The sequence below is a fragment of the Mustela putorius genome, unplaced genomic scaffold (assembly GCF_011764305.1).
Source record: "Mustela putorius furo isolate JIRA1106 unplaced genomic scaffold, ASM1176430v1.1 tig00000430_pilon_pilon_pilon, whole genome shotgun sequence".
Lineage (NCBI taxonomy): Eukaryota > Metazoa > Chordata > Mammalia > Carnivora > Mustelidae > Mustela > Mustela putorius.
Genome location: NW_025421377.1, coordinates 13,491,934 through 13,510,599, shown reverse-complemented (window position 1 = coordinate 13,510,599; position 18,666 = coordinate 13,491,934). Strand labels below are relative to the sequence as shown.

The 18,666-nt window shown below is 35.6% G+C and overlaps 1 protein-coding gene across 18 annotated transcripts in view; it reads right to left on the bottom strand.

Moving 5' to 3' along the window:
- ADGRL3 (adhesion G protein-coupled receptor L3) overlaps nucleotides 1–18,666 on the bottom strand; it is an 839,163-nt gene that overhangs the window by 306,855 nt on the left and 513,642 nt on the right. For 15 of the 18 annotated variants that reach the window (XM_045079818.1, XM_045079821.1, XM_045079816.1 and 12 more), the window contains 2 exons: nucleotides 7,489–7,503; nucleotides 4,526–5,326 (listed from right to left, as the gene is read on the bottom strand). In XM_045079818.1, the coding sequence (XP_044935753.1) occupies nucleotides 4,526–5,326; nucleotides 7,489–7,503 (816 nt within the window). The remainder of the gene's footprint in view (nucleotides 1–4,525; nucleotides 5,327–7,488; nucleotides 7,504–18,666) is intronic. The other 3 variants (XM_045079805.1, XM_045079809.1, XM_045079813.1) reach the window with 1 other exon arrangement.

Here is an 18,666-nt window from a genome sequence, read left to right as displayed (position 1 = left end):
CCAAAGCTCTTTACAATCTGAGTGAAGAGGAGAAGAAGCTGGATGTAGGGGTTGGGGGTGGGGAACAGCTGGCATGAATCCTAAAGCTTCCAGAGTAGGGAGTGTGAGGTCCACCGTGATGGGGACGACCTGAGAGGCATACGTGTCATCTTCATAAAACAAATTTTAGGACTAATACTCTTATTCTCATAACATTCTGTATATTAATATATATGATAATTTATTCTTGGATGTATTAAATCGTCCAACAAATCTTGCAGAACACCCACTATATATTGGGCACTCCACAGGGACCTGTAAGCAAAAATGACTGAAACAATATCAACAAGATTATTTCTATGTGAATCAAAATCTTGTTTAGCTCTGGAGCAAAAGCTTTTCATAAATGGGAAATTCTTTGCATTTGGTATGTTCTTTACCATGTGAGATAGAACTATATTATTAAAAACTGTTTTTGCACAATTTGCAAACATAAATTATTATGTGACTAGCAATACTGCATAAATACAGATTCATTTTCCATTACTTTCATGCTGGAAAACTACAGAAAACGCTGGCAAACTTCCATTTAATGTAATGCAAAATATATGATGACAGTTCCGAAAATGTTTTTAGACAAAAATGAGAACAAATTTTAAGCTTTTTAAAACTTGGCCCAGAAGCGCAGGCCCATTAAAGCACTTTTCAAGGAGAAACTTCACTTAAAATTATCAAAGAACATTTGGAAAACAAGTTTAAAAAATCATATTAATATTAATTGATTTATATGGCTATTATTGAAAACAACCTGTTTCATAGACTGTACCATTCCCAGGATGATTTCCTTTGAAAAAGAACATAAACCAAGTCCTGTAGCTGAGCCACCCAACAAAGGCAGGGCAATTAGCAGTTTGAAGATGGGTGTTGGGAAAAGTAAGGGCCTGAAGTTAAATGATTTCTGAAACTACTTTTAGGAGACACTGTTTTCCTTGTTATTCTTCTTACAGTCCACCATTTCAAAAGTTAAACTGGACTCTTGTTAAGAAGAGAAAATACGTCTGATTTCATGGTTGAAGAACAGACACAACTTTTTAGAGCACAAATCTACGGTAGTCTTATTGTGAGAACTACAGATTAGATTTGCATCTAGAGAGGGCCTGGCATCTGGGGAAACAGATCACTTCCAGCAAATGAATGAATCTAGAGGCACAGCCTCCGTTAACACTTGCCGTGACCAATGCCATAGGAGGGAACATGAATCTGGAGTTGGGATGCCCTTCAACAGCTGTGGGGTATTTGAGTCATACAAACTATGGTGTCTTAGGTTCCTCATTTAAAAAGTGTGGATGAGAACAACTTTTGCAGGGTTGGTGTGCGGCTATTTGGTTAAATTTGCTATCCCTTCCACAAATATCATCTTGTTAAAATTTAACAAAATTTTTGGAGATCAGGGTTATTTTTTTCCATTTTGTAGTCGAGAAAACCAAGACCAAGCAATGGAGGCAGGATTCAAACCCAAGCCCACGGACTCCCAAACTCCCATTCAGAGTAGCATGTTACCTGTGCGTACGCTTCCCCAGAGGATTTTTACGTGCTCAAGAGAAACATATTTGCCCCCTAACTTGCAGCTCCCAGATCCTTTAATGGGTCAAAAAGTGATATTCAGTACAAGTATGACACAGATACCCCTTTGCATAAGAACTTCAGAAGTGTGAGTTTTTATTGATTAGAACTCAGTTAAAATCAGAGCAAAAAAGCTTGCTTCCAACAGATGGCAAGAGCAAATACACTTTAGATCTACAGACTCAGAATTAGCCTTTTTGACCCTAACATATTTATAGTAAGTTGTTTCTGTACATAAACACATGAGAAGATCCATAATAAGAATTCACTAAAGGCAATTTCTTTGAAAAATGTCAACCTAATTTACTAAAGGAAAACATACAGCTGAAGCTGTTTGCGAGGAATAAGATGAACAGCCTCTATTAATGCTAATTGGAATTCTCATATCCACACATACAATGCAGAAAATTTACTTCTACACTTACTCTTCCTGCCTCGAAACTGCAGTAAGTCCACACCAAAATGCTGGCTTTTAAATCTGAGCCTTAATGCATGAAAATTGGATCATTTTTCTTATGATTCTATTTACAAATTTACAAATTACAGATGGAATCTTACTCTTTACAAAACAGACAAGATCTTCATTGTTATTTAAAGGAGGAAAACCTGAATCTCCTGGCAAAGTTAGGAATTTGTTTCAAAAGCTGAACTTTCCCATTTCTCAGTGTTTGCTGCTTTAATAACCTCCTTTCAACAAACAAGAATGCTAGTACATTTGGGCAAGATGGTTTAATATTTTAACTCCCATAAATAAACAAACACATAAAATTAAATGAGTGGTGTACTTTTCCTTATGTCCACAGTGACCGGTCATATAAATATATTCACATACATAAGTTTACTAATATCTACTGGAAATATCTTTGTATCAAGTCTCTAAATACTTGGGACCATGGTATCGTCTTGTTCTTTCAGGATAATTCAAAAAACTAAACTCAGAATTTGCATCAATTTATCAAGGCTAATTAACCTTAGTCTATTTATCATTAGTGATAAAAATAATGAATAATATTTTCAATAAATAAAACTTGAAACATGTTACTCTTTCTTCTTCACCGATTAACAACAAAAGATGAATTGTTACCTGCAGGCAATTAGAAATTATGTCCTATTGCAATTTAAAAGTCAAAAGACGTGTGGGGGGTTGGGAGGGCCTGGTGGTGGGTATTACGGAGGGCACGTATTGCATGGAGCACTGGGTGTGGTGCATAAACAATGAATCTTGGAACACTGAAAAAATAAAACTAAATTAAAAAAAAATAAGTCAGAAGAGGCTAAGAATACACATAAACAGAGTTTTCATGGAAAAAATACAAATTTTAGTTTAAGAATATCACAGTTATGAAAAAAAAAAAAAAAAAGGTCTTCCCAGAATACTCCAGATGGTTAAATCTTGCTTAGGTTTTCAACTGAAGGGTGTATCAAATTGAAAGAGCTTACCTGTACAGTGGTGAGTCAGGTACTGTACTTGAGCTAGGAGAGTTTTTGAGGATTTAGTAAGGAGATGTAGCTCTTGCTGCTGTTGCATACTTGGGCCTAATATTAGCTCTGCTGGCCATGGAAAGAATTGCTGACACTCTGACTAAGGTCTCTTGTAGATTAGAGAAAATGCCAACTAATTTCTCATTGTATCAGAGAAAGAAGTGGAAAGCTATTCCCTCATTCATTCAACAAAAAGTTACTTAGCCTTTATTTTATATATGCCATATATTATACCGGTGTCCATATGGAACTTAGAATCTAGTTGTGTAAGAAGACGTGTGTAATGAACTAAGTTAGGAATCAGAACAGCATGGTAGTACACGTAGGGTAAGAGCATGGCAGAAAACAAGTTACATTAACATATGAGTACTGAGAGACACACAGTGTAATCTCTGAATTGCTATATTACTATCAAAATTCAAACACCTGTATCTTAGTTGTCCATTACACTTAATCATGAAGAACAGCATTATTGCTAGTTAAAAGAATTGAACCTCTAAACTTAGAGAATTCTATTCAGTTATGTAAACAAATATTTAAAATAATAAAACAATTTATGACTATCTCTAAATAACATTAAAAGGAAATGGTATGTCCTAGAGAGGAAAAAGACAATTTTAAAGAATTGGGGGGGGGGGGCACCTGGGTGGCTCAGTGGGTTAAGAGTCTGCCTTCAGCTCAGGCCATGATTCCAGGTTGCTAGGAATCAAGCCCCACATCAGGCTGGGAAGTCTGCTTCTCCCTCTGCTCCTTCTCCCCAACTTGTGCTCTCTCTTTCTCTCTCAAATAAATAAATAAAATATTTTTTAAAAAAGAATTAGAATTAAAGATGATCTCTGGTTTACTTAAAGCACTGTTTTGCATTGTTTTTTTCTTATAAAATTGAGGTCTTTTGTTGTTGTTGTTTATTGGTTATAAACATTTTTCTGTATGTATCAATTAGGTATACTCATATATTCACTCAAACCGACAAGGTTCCCAGTAGGGGTGATCATATGTGACACTCTCTGCAAAGTGAACATATTGTCCTAGGGGTCCTGAAGTGTTATCTCAAGGCAGCCCTTGACATTTTTCCAAGTGGAGAGCACTTCTGAGGGTATGTCACAATTAATTAGACAGGATGGCATTCTATTTTAGTAAAGGTTTTGTGTACTTCACTACACAAAGAACTAACCAGCTGATAATAAAAATGCCCTTCAGAGAAGGGCTTAAGATTGGAGACTAGCTGCACGAGGGAGAAAAAGTTTCTTACACGTTTTTTGTTCTTAATAGCTTAAAGTGCTTAACAACAACATTTTGTTGATGAAAAGATAATGATCAGTTTTCAGCTACATAGGCCAGAAGAAGACAACAAAGGAAGTCTAATCATATAATTAAAAACCTTATCAAAAACAAACCACAAACATCTCCCCCTCCAGTATCATCAAAAAGCCAAACTTACCTGATCTACCATCCAGAGGTCCAAAATCCAAGGAATATTTCACGACGTGATAGTTATTCCATACGTAAAGAAGGTTGTCCCTGGGGTTGTAATCCACAGCTGCTATGTACTGGTATGAATTGGGAAAGGGGACATCCACCAAACTATCCTTGCTTTGGTCGGTGTTGTAAATGTAGTCAATCTTATTCCCTGTGGCCTCATTGTCATCATCCTCGTAGACAGATTTGACCACATACAGAATCCCGCAAATCATAAATGCGTTGGAAGCGGATCTTTTATCGTACGCAGTATCCCACGTCCCTTCAATCCGTAGGGTATAAGGGTTCAATTGACTAATGACAATTTTACCATTATTTTGTTCTGTTGCATAGATCACCCAGAGCCCATTTTCATCCACGGCCAGGTCTATGTCAGATTTGCCTCCCCATCGGTAAGGGGAGGTATCATGGTAATTAGCATTTGCTATGATCGCCTCTCCGCTCTTGATCCTAGTCCGCAAATCAAACTTGACTATGTTCCTGGTGCGCTCTTTGTTGAAAAACAGAGCTCCGTCATACACGACAAACCCTGTGCCATCCACCCTGTGAGGGAGCTTGTAGGTTGTGGTAGGTCTTCCGGCGATGAAGTCATCCTTGGAGGAGTACTCAGTGAGGGTGTCGGTTCTGTAGGGTGTCCAGGGCATATAATAAATCTTGTCCGAAGCCTGCAGAGGGTCTTTGCACCATGCCCCAGATTGGTGGTCGGATTCAAACAAATGTTCACTCTGGTATACCCCTTTCAGTAGTCCAGGACAAAGAAAAACTGTTGGAAGGGAAAGAGTTAAAATAATAAACATATTAATTTTAATATTTTGTTAGAGATTCTTCTTTTTCATCAAATGGAATGTAACTCTAACAAGATATACCCACCACCACTTAATTCTTTCCTTGCGTTCTTCTGAGTACACATATTAATTCTGACATTTGCTCAAAATCATTTTGATTTCATTTGCTGAAAAATGTGGCCTCTCTAGGAGTACTTGTGTTTTCCTTTGATTTTTACCTTTGTAAACATGTGATACTGTATTTTTGGATATATATATATATATACAGGTGTGATGTATGTCTATGTATTCTATAGACATAAAATAAATACAAATGTTTTTACATAATATTTTATGTATCTTTTTTGAAATTAAATATATATATATGTATATTGTTTTCACTGTGATTTTAACCCCTCAATAACTTACCATTAAGACATAAGTAGAAATCTAATACTAATTAAGTATAATAATAAAGGAAAAGAAAAGCCCTATAATACAGGCCACTGAATCTTCTAGCAAAAAAAAAAAACAAACAAAACAAAGCCAAAAAACCTCTTAAAGCTACTATAGCACACACAGAGCATGCAACCCACACAATTAAAAATGGGTGATGGATGGATACTGGGAGGAAAAAGAGAAAGGAAGAAAAAGGAAGGAAAGAAGGAATAAGGAAAGAAGAAAGGTAAAAGGTTACAGAGAAAAGAACCCAAGATCTAGATTTTAATCAGTTAAAAATGTCCTGTTAAATACAGTAGTATTGGAACTTAAAAACATGTACCTTTTACTGTTACATGAGAAGAACATTAAAAAACAAGCTTACTTGCTACAATATTTTGCTGCTCATACTTCAGATTGAAAATGGGCAGGAATTATCTGATTCACTTCATTTTTAGTATGATTCAGTTAGCACACTGTGTGAATAGGGGTAAGCAACCCTGGCCGGCTTATAATGCAGGGGCTATAAAGCAATGTTTCCCAGAGAGCGGTCCTTGAAGCACCTGTTTCAAGTGGTATAACTAGATGTTACACAGAAAGAAAACAGGGATCCTCAGCCGTGTTTAAGAAATAGTATATTAAATAGAATTGTGGCAGAGATTCTAATAGCTTTGGTATATCAGTGAATCTCCCAGGCAGGAGTGAGGAAGATGAGCAAATTTCACAATCTAATTTAATCATGGGACATTTTCTACAGAGCCTGTTTAAAGTGTAGTGTTCTGTTGAACCTGCTATGGGAAACACTGCTCTAATATTTTTGCCAAGCAATATGCTGAAAAATAATCATGCAGTCCAATGTTATATTTGAAATAATTACAAGGGTACCAGGTGGAGAAATTAAGAAATCATAAGGAATTCGGATGTTGAACCATATTTTAATGATTAAAGTATTATTCTCTTAATATTAGTCATTAGCTCTTTAACAGCAACTATAAGCCTAGATCCAATGGAAAATGAGCTAAGATAAAAACTCAGCTAGGATGTGTAGGTTATTAAAAAGGAGAGTGCATTATTAAAATGTCCGAAGATTTTACTTTTGTAGAAATGAAAAGTTCAAGGGCCAAGTTGACCACCAAAATCTTCCATAGCAAGGATAGAGGGCTTTCATCAATTTGTACTCAATAATAAAATTGATGATTAGAAGAATTTCTAATATGATGCCTATAATTATAAAGAATGGAGAGGCATTGTTGTCAAAATTGCATATAAACTTTAAGTTGGTTAATAATGAGCCCATCATTACTAAAGTAATTTATTAGAAGGTATTTCAGAAAACTGTCTCCCCTTTTCCCCCAACAGTTAAAAATTAATAAAATGGGGACACCACACCAGAGCTATGGAAAATTAACTAGTATAGAAATAAAAACAATTTTAAAGCAGTCATATCCACCACCATTTACTGGATTTTCTAACTACTTATTTAAAAGTAAAGAGGAAGAAAATGCATGGTTGAAAATTTTACATGATTAAACTGTTTTAGGATAAAAGGATCAAACCAGCACTGGTCATCACAACAGATTAAAGTGAAGTTGAGCAGCAGAAGTAGTAAATAAATTTTCATAAAATAGATGAGAATTAATACAAAATTATTTTAACTAAATGTTAAACTGTTAAATAACTTAGCCTATAAATAGTATATAATTTATGAAAGGTATTTAATTACCTTTTTGTTCCACTTCTATTGGAGAGAGAGAAGTACAGAGAGAAAGAAGAAAAGAGAATAGATTAATGGTACGGTATTGGCCAAGCACTTTTTATTGACCTCTTCCAAACTGAAAGTAAATCATTTATTTCACTCATACTTGGTTTTGGAACATAGGTTTTATTCTTAAACATTCCCCTAGTAAAATTATTTTTTTTTTAAAAAAAGCAATCATGTTATAAACTTAAAAACACAGTACAGACTTAGAAAACATAAGGCAAAAGTTATTCAAGCTAAGATTGAAAAAAACATACAATTTCAAACTATAGGCATAGGACATACAATATTCATCATAAGAACACCAATATTTCCCTTCGAAAGTTAGGAAGGTAATTATACACATAAAGCTTTCAAATAGCTTGACTAGTCTCATTTATAAAATATTATAGTTTATAACACTATTTAACATAATAGTCTTGATTTTTACCCATCTCAAGGATTCAGAAGAAATTACTCGGAACTCATTTCCTAAGCCTAAGATTTTCCATGTCAGTCTTAACGAGAAATAAACCTCATGAGGCTACAAATTAAGAGGAAATGCTCTCATCCTAAGTAAATGGATTCAGAATCTTTATCGAAGAAACTTCTCTCCCTCCCACTTTCCAATATTTGATATTGTGGAAAAATATCTTTCAGAAAAGTCCGTTATCAGAAGGTTGATATAAATAATGAGTCTATTATATAGACTCAAATAATGAGTCTATTCAGGCCTTTTCTGAAATTCTTAACAGAGTCAACATACCTTTTAAGAATAAACTGAAACCCTCAGCCATGTTATGGCCATGCATGCCTCAAATTAGATTCCATTTTTATTTTAAGGTACTGATCAATATAAGTCAGGAAAAATTCTGGGAAATTATAACATATCCATGTATCTCACCAAGCAGCATCTTGTTTCTCTTACAAGCATTTGTCTCAGCAGAGACAATTTGCCTAAATCATAATAAAGAACAGGGACCAACAAAAAACAAGGGGAAGAGCTGGGGGAAAATGGGTTCAAAATACAAACTTAAAAATTACAGATTGCAGTTGATATAAATCTAAAAAAAAAATCAATGGAATAGATGAACTGAAATATTACTGCACAATAAATAAAATTCTAGGGAAGTTTCAAAATAAGGGAGAAATACTGTTTTGGTAATTATATTTGGGTGAGATTTTTTTTTTTTTTTTTTTTTGTGCTTTGATCTAAGCTCTTGTGTCCTCTGTCGTCAAAATCACACTCATTTCTCTCCACTGACTTTTTGAAAGCCCAGTATTACATGTGTTCGAAGATCGATCAAACTAGCCTACATCAGATGCTACGCTTGGGGCACCGGGGGAGCTCAGTCAGTTGAGCCTCCGACTCTTGATTTCAGCTTGGGTCATGATCCCAGCATCCTGAGGCCCCTGTCCTCAGGCTCCATGCTCAGTGGGAAGTCTGCTTGAGATTCTCTCGCTCTCCCACTGCCCCTCCCTCTCACTCAATCTCTCTCTCTAAAATAAATAAATCTGAAAAAAAAAAAAAGAAGTTATGCTCAAGAAGTTGCAAATGGGGTATTTTTTTTAAAGATGTCTCATCTCATTAATATACAAATCTTATTTTAATAGTATTTCTAGGATTCTTAACAACTCTGTTTATACTATTGTAATCGATCATCTTTTTCGGTCTTTATCGAGCGACTGCCGTATTCACTGGATTATACGCCTCATTACAGGTCAGTTAAATGCTTTCCTTAGGAGGTGCACTTCCTTTTGTGACTAGAATACTCAGGTCTGAATACTCACAGTCTGAGTTCAGACTGACAACTAAAGGAAGCAGAAGAAACCACCTTAAGAGATTATTTAATTGGGGAATCTGGGTGGCTCAGTGGGTTAAAGCCTCTGCCTTCAGCTCAGGTCATGATCCCAGGGTCCTGGGATTGAGCCCCGAATCTGGCTCTCTGCTCAGCAGGGAGCTTGCTTCCCCCTCTCTCTCTGCCTGCCTCTCTGCCTACTTGAGATCTGTCTGTCAAAGAAATAAATAAAATCTTTAAAATATATATATTTAATCAATGGTCTCGAAAGTTTGGACGCCAGACACCTTACAGTGAAAGTGGAGATTGAGAGTGGGAAGTCATAGGGAAGCTGACATTTTTCAGCGACTAGACTATAAAAATATAGATAGAACTAATTTTGTTCCTTGAAATACTTCTAAATATATATCCTTTTGAGAATTGTATGCAGAGGATTTGTACTCTTTTTTTTTTTTTTAATTAAGATTATTTATTTATTTGTTTGACAGAGAGAGGGAGAGAAAGCACAAGCAGGAGAAGTGGCAGGAAGAAGCAGACTTTCTACTGACTGGGGACCCTGAACCAGGGCTCGATCCCAGGGCCCTGGGATCATGACCTGAGCCGAAGGCAGAGGCTTAACCCACGGAGCCACCCAGGCGCCCCTCATTGTCTTATTCTAAAGCACAGTTATCCTAACTTCTTGGGGACTCGTATTTCTTCAACAAACACTTAATGAGGAAGACGGGATATGTGACACAAACATTGATAATGATATTTATTATTCTGTAAATACCATCTTACTATTTAATTGATATTGTTTTTTCAAAGAACTTTTCCATCCATTTTCTCAATCGTCATTAGGTAAGATTTTACTTTTAATTCTCTGTTTTTGGTCTAATTTGAGATAAACTGGCATCAGTCATAGCATAAGTAAAGCTTGCTTCTCTTACTTATGGGTTATTCAAAATTAAGATTTATTAGGCAGTTTCACTATGGAGAAAATTATTATGTTCTTGCCTATGTCATGACTGGCTGTAGCTCATTTATCACTTATTTGCTATTTTCAAGACTCAAGTAAAACAATCCTATAATTTAAGTGGAAACAAGCACACACAAATCATATTCCCGTAACAAAAACTGGCAAGGCAAACATAATTTGTCACTGAAAAGCTTAGTAATATTTAGGATTAGCCAGTCACTGTCATCATCTAATTCTGATTCTAGAAGCTTCTTCCCCTGGGGAAAAAAAAATACTCACACAAACAAATTGTATGGATACAAGTTAACACCATTGCCACTAAATGCTTCATAACCTCATAGTGCCCGGCACATAATAAATACTCAGTGAACAGCTACTGAATTAATACATAATCCAAATCGAGGTGATTACTATTTTAAGCATGTAGCAAAAAAGATAAGATGGTGAAGGGAATCTGGATTTTCTCTATACAGTCATACATACATGACATCTGTACAATGTCTTTGTATATTTTAATGGATGTGGTGGAAAGTACAATTTTTTTTTAAAGATTTTATTTACTTATTTGACAGAGAGAAATCACAAGTAGATGGAAAGGCAGGCAGAGAGAGAGAGGGAAGCAGGCTCCCCGCTGAGCAGAGAACCTGATGTGGGACTCGATCCCAGGACCCTGAGATCATGACCCGAGCTGAAGGCAGCGGCTTAACCCACTGAGCCACCCAGGCGCCCCTGGAAAGTACAACTTATGAACAGTATGTATCTCCACCCTATTAAGTATAAAACTGGAGGGAAATAAAGGAAAATAAGAAAACCTGTACGGATAGTCTTGAGGATTATATTGGCAAGAAAAAAAGTGTTGCTATAAAACAGTCTGCAATGATCTAAAAACACAGACCAAAAATACTCCCTTTTCTCCTCTCTGTAATAAGATCATAAATAAATGAATTGTACGATGACATCTGTGCTCAGCCTTCTTCAGTACCTCCTGTCTTTTGATCTAGTCCAATATCCTGAATTCTGGCATTATAGCTGTCATTGTTCATTTCCAATTCTCTCTGGAACTAGTTACTCTCTTTTTCGCTCTTCACTTTTAATCCCCGAACTATTTTTATTGTCCATTCAGCCTCTGCAAATACGTTTATATATTTCCTTAAAGTGATTTCATTGTTGTCCTTTGTCAAACTTAATGTCATAAGCTATATCCTGTGGTTAGAGTAAATAACAAATTCAAACTAAGGGTAATTTTGTTCTGTATAAAAGGCAGAAACAGAAAAAAAAAAAAAAGACTGGTAAAATTTCCCTTCATTTCCCAACAGTTCATAAAAGAGATATAATATATAGCCAATAGCCATATTATTGTTTAGAAAAATAAGATGTTATTAGTTCTATCCATATCTGTACCATATGCAGCTCTTTTGAATTGCATTTTTTAATTAGAAAAGGTATGGATGAGAGAGCGTATGCATGCATTGCCAAGCTCTTCCAAATTACGTCGCAAATTACAGAGAAATAAAATTGTTGTGTGCTGAAAACTGTTAGAACTAAATTGTCATAACTAAGAACTATAAAATTGTGTCGAATTCTAGTGTAGCTGAAATTTTCTTTTCTTTTAAACTGTAAGTCATACCATACATTTTCCATGTTATATAATCCAATGATGCCTCTGTATTTCTGAAATATAAATAAAAAACACAGGGAACACAAGATGGTTATAGAACATTAAATAATGTATAAACAGCTATTTTTATCATTGAAATTTGGTAGTATTTTGAAGAGTATTATTTTCTTGGTTACATCTGGCTTGGACTATTAAAATACATTTGGACCACACTTGTCACTAGCCAGCTGGGCAGTGAAGGAGAAAATAAAAAGGCAAACTAATTAAGCAATAAAAAATCAGTCTTGGATGAAAATTTGCTGGTGTATCATCCATAAAAATAGCCATCTATAAGTGGATAATCAAAAGTTTACAATCATACTGTCACTTGTATAGCACTTTGTAACTTAACAAAATGTTTTCACATGAATCACTCGATTTAATTCTACAAACACTGTGATGTGGTATTTATTATTCCCATATCAGAGATGAGTCAACCAAAACCCAAAAGGTTAAGGAATTTGACCAAGCACAATACTGGTAGATGGCAGAGTCAGTCATTTATCTAACATACACCGGCTCTTACAACATGCAAACTCAGTGAAACTGTTGCATTCTTGCTGTCCATTTCCCTTCTGTCAACAAATCCAGTGCACTTTAGAGAGACAAAGAACACAAATGGAATCTTCCTGAGGCAGCCACTCTGTTACAACAATGAACATTCACTAAGCATGCACTAAGCATGTACGGTGTGCTACAAAGTGCACTGAACTTCTGCATACAGTCTAACTTAATCATCTCACCGCAACCTTATGAAGTAGATATTCTCCTTGTCTTTTCAAGTGAGGAAATACGTACAAAGAAGCACTGCTCTTTTGGTTAGTGAGTGGTAGAGTTGGAATTCAAATACAAGTTTTGATCTTATTCATTATTGCATCTCCAGTGTTCAGCACATAGAAAAAACTCAATTAATATTTCTTATGCCTCCATGCAATGATGAACTGCACTACAGTATTTTCAGAGAATGAGCCTGGATACCATATTCTTCAGTGCTATTAACCCTGAGATTAGTGACACAGACCATCTCTCCAGAGAAGATAAAAAAATAATACTAAAAAAACAACGGTTCCTCGTTTCTTGGCCAAGGAAACAAGATATTTCTTATCACCAGAAACAAACCTGTGCTGCATACTTCATATCCTGTTAATTCTCATTATTCTGATACAGAGAACATTCTCTTTTTCTACTTCACATACACCAAGAAAATACAGAAGCACTTGAGTAAAAAGAAATGAAAAGATCTGTGAAGTTCATTAATTTTTTTGGTATACTGCATATCAAAAATTCTGACAGACATCTGTCTCTTTCTGTAAATAAGGTGCTAATCCTTTATTTTATGAAAGACAGGGGTAATCTCCGCAGCTCAGCTTCTAAATTGTGTTTTTCAAATAATACCTGTGCATCAGTGAATAAAAGTGCTGCTCAGGCACCTTGTGTTACAATGGCTTTATATATTGTGCTTCCAAAAATTACTGCCTTCTAATGAATTTCATTCCGGAGTGTGTAGATTGAAAATGTCAGTAATTCAGAAGATGCTTTCACTAGGGACATTCTCATTTAAACATTTAAATACAGTGTCTATAGGTGATGCAGAAACTGAGGCTACCTTTCCATCCTTCCGGTGGATCTATAAAATCTTTTGGTGAGTTTAACATTTAAAAGAAAATGGTGTTACTAGTAGACTCTGGGGATATATGAGGTCATGATCCCAGGGTCCTGGGATGAAGCCCAAAGTTAGGCTCCTTGCTCAGTGGGGAGCCTGCTTCTCCCTCTGCCTGCGCTCTCCCTGTTCGTGTTCTCAATCTTTCTCTCTGACAAATAAAAACTTTAAAAAAAAGGTTCTGAACAACAACAAAAAACAAAACAAAAGGAGAATTCCTTCAGAGTGTATAAGACTATGCTTTATACATAAAAATACACATACAGTATATTAGGCCCATGGAACGTATTTGTTATTTACAAGGCCTTAGAGCTGTGAATACAGAGAAGTGATAGTAATCATAATAACGAACAATTCCTGAACATGTACTCTGGGAATGGTAATGTGGATGATTTTGTGTAATCCTCAAGAAACTATGAATTTGGTGGTACTATTATGAGCACGGTATAGAGGAGGAACTGAGCTCTGCCTTCAGGAAACTTACAATCTAATAATTGGCGATTTTCAGTATAATTATTTACCAATAACAAGCTATTTTTAAATGCTTTCAGAGGACCTGTGTAAAGAGATTACAGATAGACAAGAAGTGATTGGCAGAGAGAGGGAATCATTAAGAGAAGTCAAAGTTAAAAACACCAGCTACAGCACTTTGACTAAAATCAAATTTTTATGGGAAATGTCACCCATTTGTTCCTGAGATATTAATTTCTGACTGATCCCAATTACCAGATTCTATACATCCACTGCTTATGCAATAAACAAGATACTCAAAATTAATCTAATCTAATCCTACATTCAGTAAATATGGATACCATAATTACTGCAGTTTGGGGATTGAATTTTATTTTAGATGTCATTTGGTTTCAGCCAATATTTTACAAATAAAAAATATGAAGGCAAAGAATTAGATATTAGCCCCAAATCACAATTTGCTTTTTAATTCTTAATAGTACTAAAAACAAGTTATGAAAAATATACTATTTTTGATTCATTTAACAATTTTATATATTGTGAGTACAGAAATGAATGTTCTAATTTTCTGATGAGAAACATCAAAAGCTACAAGAAATCAAGTAACTTTTTTTTTTGACCAAACATTGTTCCTTCAGTCTTATAAGAGCACTTATAATCTTGTGATTAATTAAACATGGAATTGGAAGTTTCCATCATCATATGGTGCAAGAGAATGAGATGACAAAACGCATAGTCATTCAGTAAGGGGGAAAAAAAATCCCAATGCACACCAAAAAATCCTGAGTAAATAGAAATGAAAAGATCTGTGAAGTGAGAGGTAATTTAAGAATCTGGAGCTACCAAATACTTCAGTACTTTGTAGAAGTACTCCAGATACCCCACCCAATTTGAGACTGGATTCACTAGCCTAAAAGCAGAAAAGATTTTGTATTACATAATATCATGGTTAATAAAAAACAAGATAAATAATGCAAATAGGATTCCTAGAGCTATAAACAAAACAAAAAAACTTAATCTCGGAATTCATCAGCAAAAACGTACACACCATGTATGTCCTATACGCGTTAAATGAACCTCTTGAAAAGTAAAGATTCTTACCTATTTGTATTTTTGTTGTTTGATAAAATTAAGATGCTAATATTGATTCTTCTGAATAAATTCCAAGTTTCCAGATTCATTACTATAAATTTCCATAAGTGTGTTTCTTATAATATTTTTCCAATTTTATGTCTTATTAATCCTATGGGCTAATCATATTCTTCATAATGGTTTATTTATTTTTACTTCATATAGTCCACACTTATATTTAGTTTTCAACTTTTCTCACTCTGTTGCCCCTCTAAAGAATGTCTCATATCTCCTACTATTTTTAGTTAAGCCAAACCATCTCTCGGTTCTAAATTCTTCCACCATAAACCCTGCTTTACTTACCAGTCCCATATTGAATAAACATAGAATTTCAACTTGATTTGTGTGTGTGTGGGTGGGGGGATTTTCAGTAATGTTCTAGGGTGGGGACTGGAAAACTTTTCTACAAAGGGGCCAAAAAGTAAGTTAAGATTTGTGAGCCACATACAGCTGCATTGCATGGCTGTTGTCCTCACAGTCGTCATCTTTTTTTTAACATCCCTTAAAACATGTAAAAGATACTCTTAACTCATGGGCTAGTAGAAAAACAACCCACTGGATGTTTGCCAATTACCTATTCTAGTTTACTCCACTTATACTGCCTCACTATTCTGATTGGTACTTGATATTTTTACCTTCTCTTTATCTTTCTTCTGGAAATATATGAAGGTTTTTGAAGGCAGAGAACCCGAGATCATTCACCCAGGCATTACTGGGTTCTATCTCATTTTCTTGTTTTAACTGCTGGTCAGTAAATGTTGGTACTGACACGTTTTCAAAATCAGAGGCAAATGGCTCCAAATATAAACTTGGTGTGGTTTGTTCAATGATATGAACAGAGGAGAAGAGAACAAATCTTACAGACGGTAAAGAATGTAGCTCATTTCTGCTAAGCAGGAGCACAAAATCTTCCTGAGATAGCACATCTTATCTCTCGATAGTAGAGTCCATTATCTATCTCACTATCTACTCCTAGAATGGCACATTGCAAAATATTTATTTTACAATCAATTGCTAATGAAGATTCTGTCATCTCTGTGAAATTTCTCCTGAACACTGAAACAGGCTATTTTTAGTCTAGTTTATTTAACTTTTATAGTAGGTCAGGGTTTTTTGCTTTTTTTTTTTTTTTTGGCCAAATACTTAATCTATTTCATCTTATTTAATCCTCAGAACAACCCTGTTGAGATTATTGTCACCATCATAACAGAAGGAAGATTGAATATAGAGGTCATTAGCAGTTAGTAGAGCTGATATTTGAACTTCTGAGCCTACAGTTTTAGCTTCTCTGCTTTGCTCTCTGGCAAACAAGAAAAGTGATTATGACAAAAATAATGAGGATAACTAATAATAATTGAGTAGTTACTAATGACCAGTTTATGGTTTTAGTTTTTGTTTTTTATTTATTTTCAGCATAACAGTATTCATTATTTTTGCACCTAGTTTATGGTTTTAAATAATTTATAGGTATTATCCACTTAACAATTATATTACTGCTGTAAAGTAGGTAGCATTATTAGTTCAATATTAGAAAGAAAGAAACTATGATACAGATAGGTTCAATAAATAGTAAGTGACAAACCAGGATCCAAAGTCAGCACCAAGTGCTACCCCAATGTTTATAGCAGCCATGTCCACAATAGTCAAACTACAGAACGAGTCCAGATGTCCATCAGCAGATGAATGGATAAAGGAGCTGTGGTATGGACATACAGTAGAACATACAATGTGAGAACATACAAGGTGAGAATCACTACACTACGGAAACTGAACATACAATGGATACACAATGGAATACTACTCAGCCAACAAAAAATGAAATCTCACCATTGGCTACAACACGGATGGAACTAGAGGGTATTATGCTAAGCAAAATAAGTCACTCAGGGAAAGACAATTATCATATGATCTCTCTGATATGTGGAATTTATGAAATAAAACAGAGGATCATAGGAGAAAGGAGGGAAAAATAAAAGAAAACGAAACCAGAGAGGGAGATAAACCATAAAAGACCGTTTTTTTTTTTTAAGATTTTATTTATTTATTTGACAGACAGAGATCACAAGTAGGCAGAGAGGCAGGCGGAGAGAGAGGAGAAAACAGGCTCCCCGCCGAGCTGAGAGCTCGATGCGGGTCTTGATCCCAGGACCTTGGGATCACGACCTGAGCCGAAGGCAGAGGCTTAACCCACTGAGCCACGCAGGCGCCCCCATAAGAGACTCTTTATCATAGGAAATAAACTGAGGGTTGCTGGAGGGGGTGGTAGGGTTGGGGTAGGGTTGGGTTGGTAGGGTAGGGTTGGGGTAACTGGATGATGGAATGAGCACTGGGTGTTATATAAGACTGACGGATCACTGACCTCTACCTCTGAAACCAATAATACATTATATGTTATTTGATTTAAATAAAAATAAACAACAACAAAAGAACCCAAGTGCTAAACCACTATCGCTGAGTTACTTTCATTGACTAAGGGAGGAGGCAGTTCTTGGCTATCTCCTTCTAAATGCCAGCCCTACTTCATCCTCTAAGTTACATTTAATGGGTATAGAAAATGATTTGATGGCCTGCTGTTAGTGACAATATCTGATTTTGATTTCAACAAAGAAACAAAAAGTCTTTTAAAGTTAGTGTTAATACCAATAATAACATATATTGAAAAAAACTGACTACGCTGATTTTTTTTTTGCTAAAGAACCTCTTTTCAGAACCATCTATTTAAGATCTGTTTTCTGACAGGAGACTTTCTTGGGACACCCCTAGGGCAGGGTCAGATTTCAGACACACTAGGCACACTGTGGACTCCTGGAAGGCCAGGAACCAGCATCTGACTGAAATCTGTAACATCTGCAGAAAGGTAAGAGATGCAGGGGTAGAAGGGTTAAATGTGCCCCCCAAAGAAGGTGGCATACATAAAACTATTTGCTACTTTTTTTTTTCCTAATGAAGGAAGAAAACATGTTTTATGAATTATGGAGTTTAGAGTAAACTGCAGAAGTAGCAGTTTTTTTCCTGTGAGTTTCCTGTTTCTTCTTTAACTCTCCAGGGTCCACTGCAGTGGGTCTGTGACAATCCTGTATCAAGATCCCCCTGGCCCAGCCCAACAGAGTTTCTACTTACTTCCCACTCCCAGTTGAAAGCACTTATAACGGGGTCTAGTTCTGCAACATTATAATCTTTGACACAGGAATTGCGCGCTCCCAAGAAAGGGAGCTTATGCTTCACGGTCATCTGTTTTCCTGATGGATTTATGCTCTTCCTTGGAGAGACAGTGACAGAAGGAATAAATACTCAAGTGACCGTTGTGCATTAGCTAGGTCAAAGTTGAGAAAATAAATGAGCAGAGAGCCCTTCAAATGTATGTAATGTGGTGTAACACCCAAAGCTCACACATTAAATCTAAAATTAAATTAAAACAAATAAACAACAAAGTATGCTTTCCCGCCTGTTCTTTATAACACTCAGCCAACATCTGTTCAGTAATTCA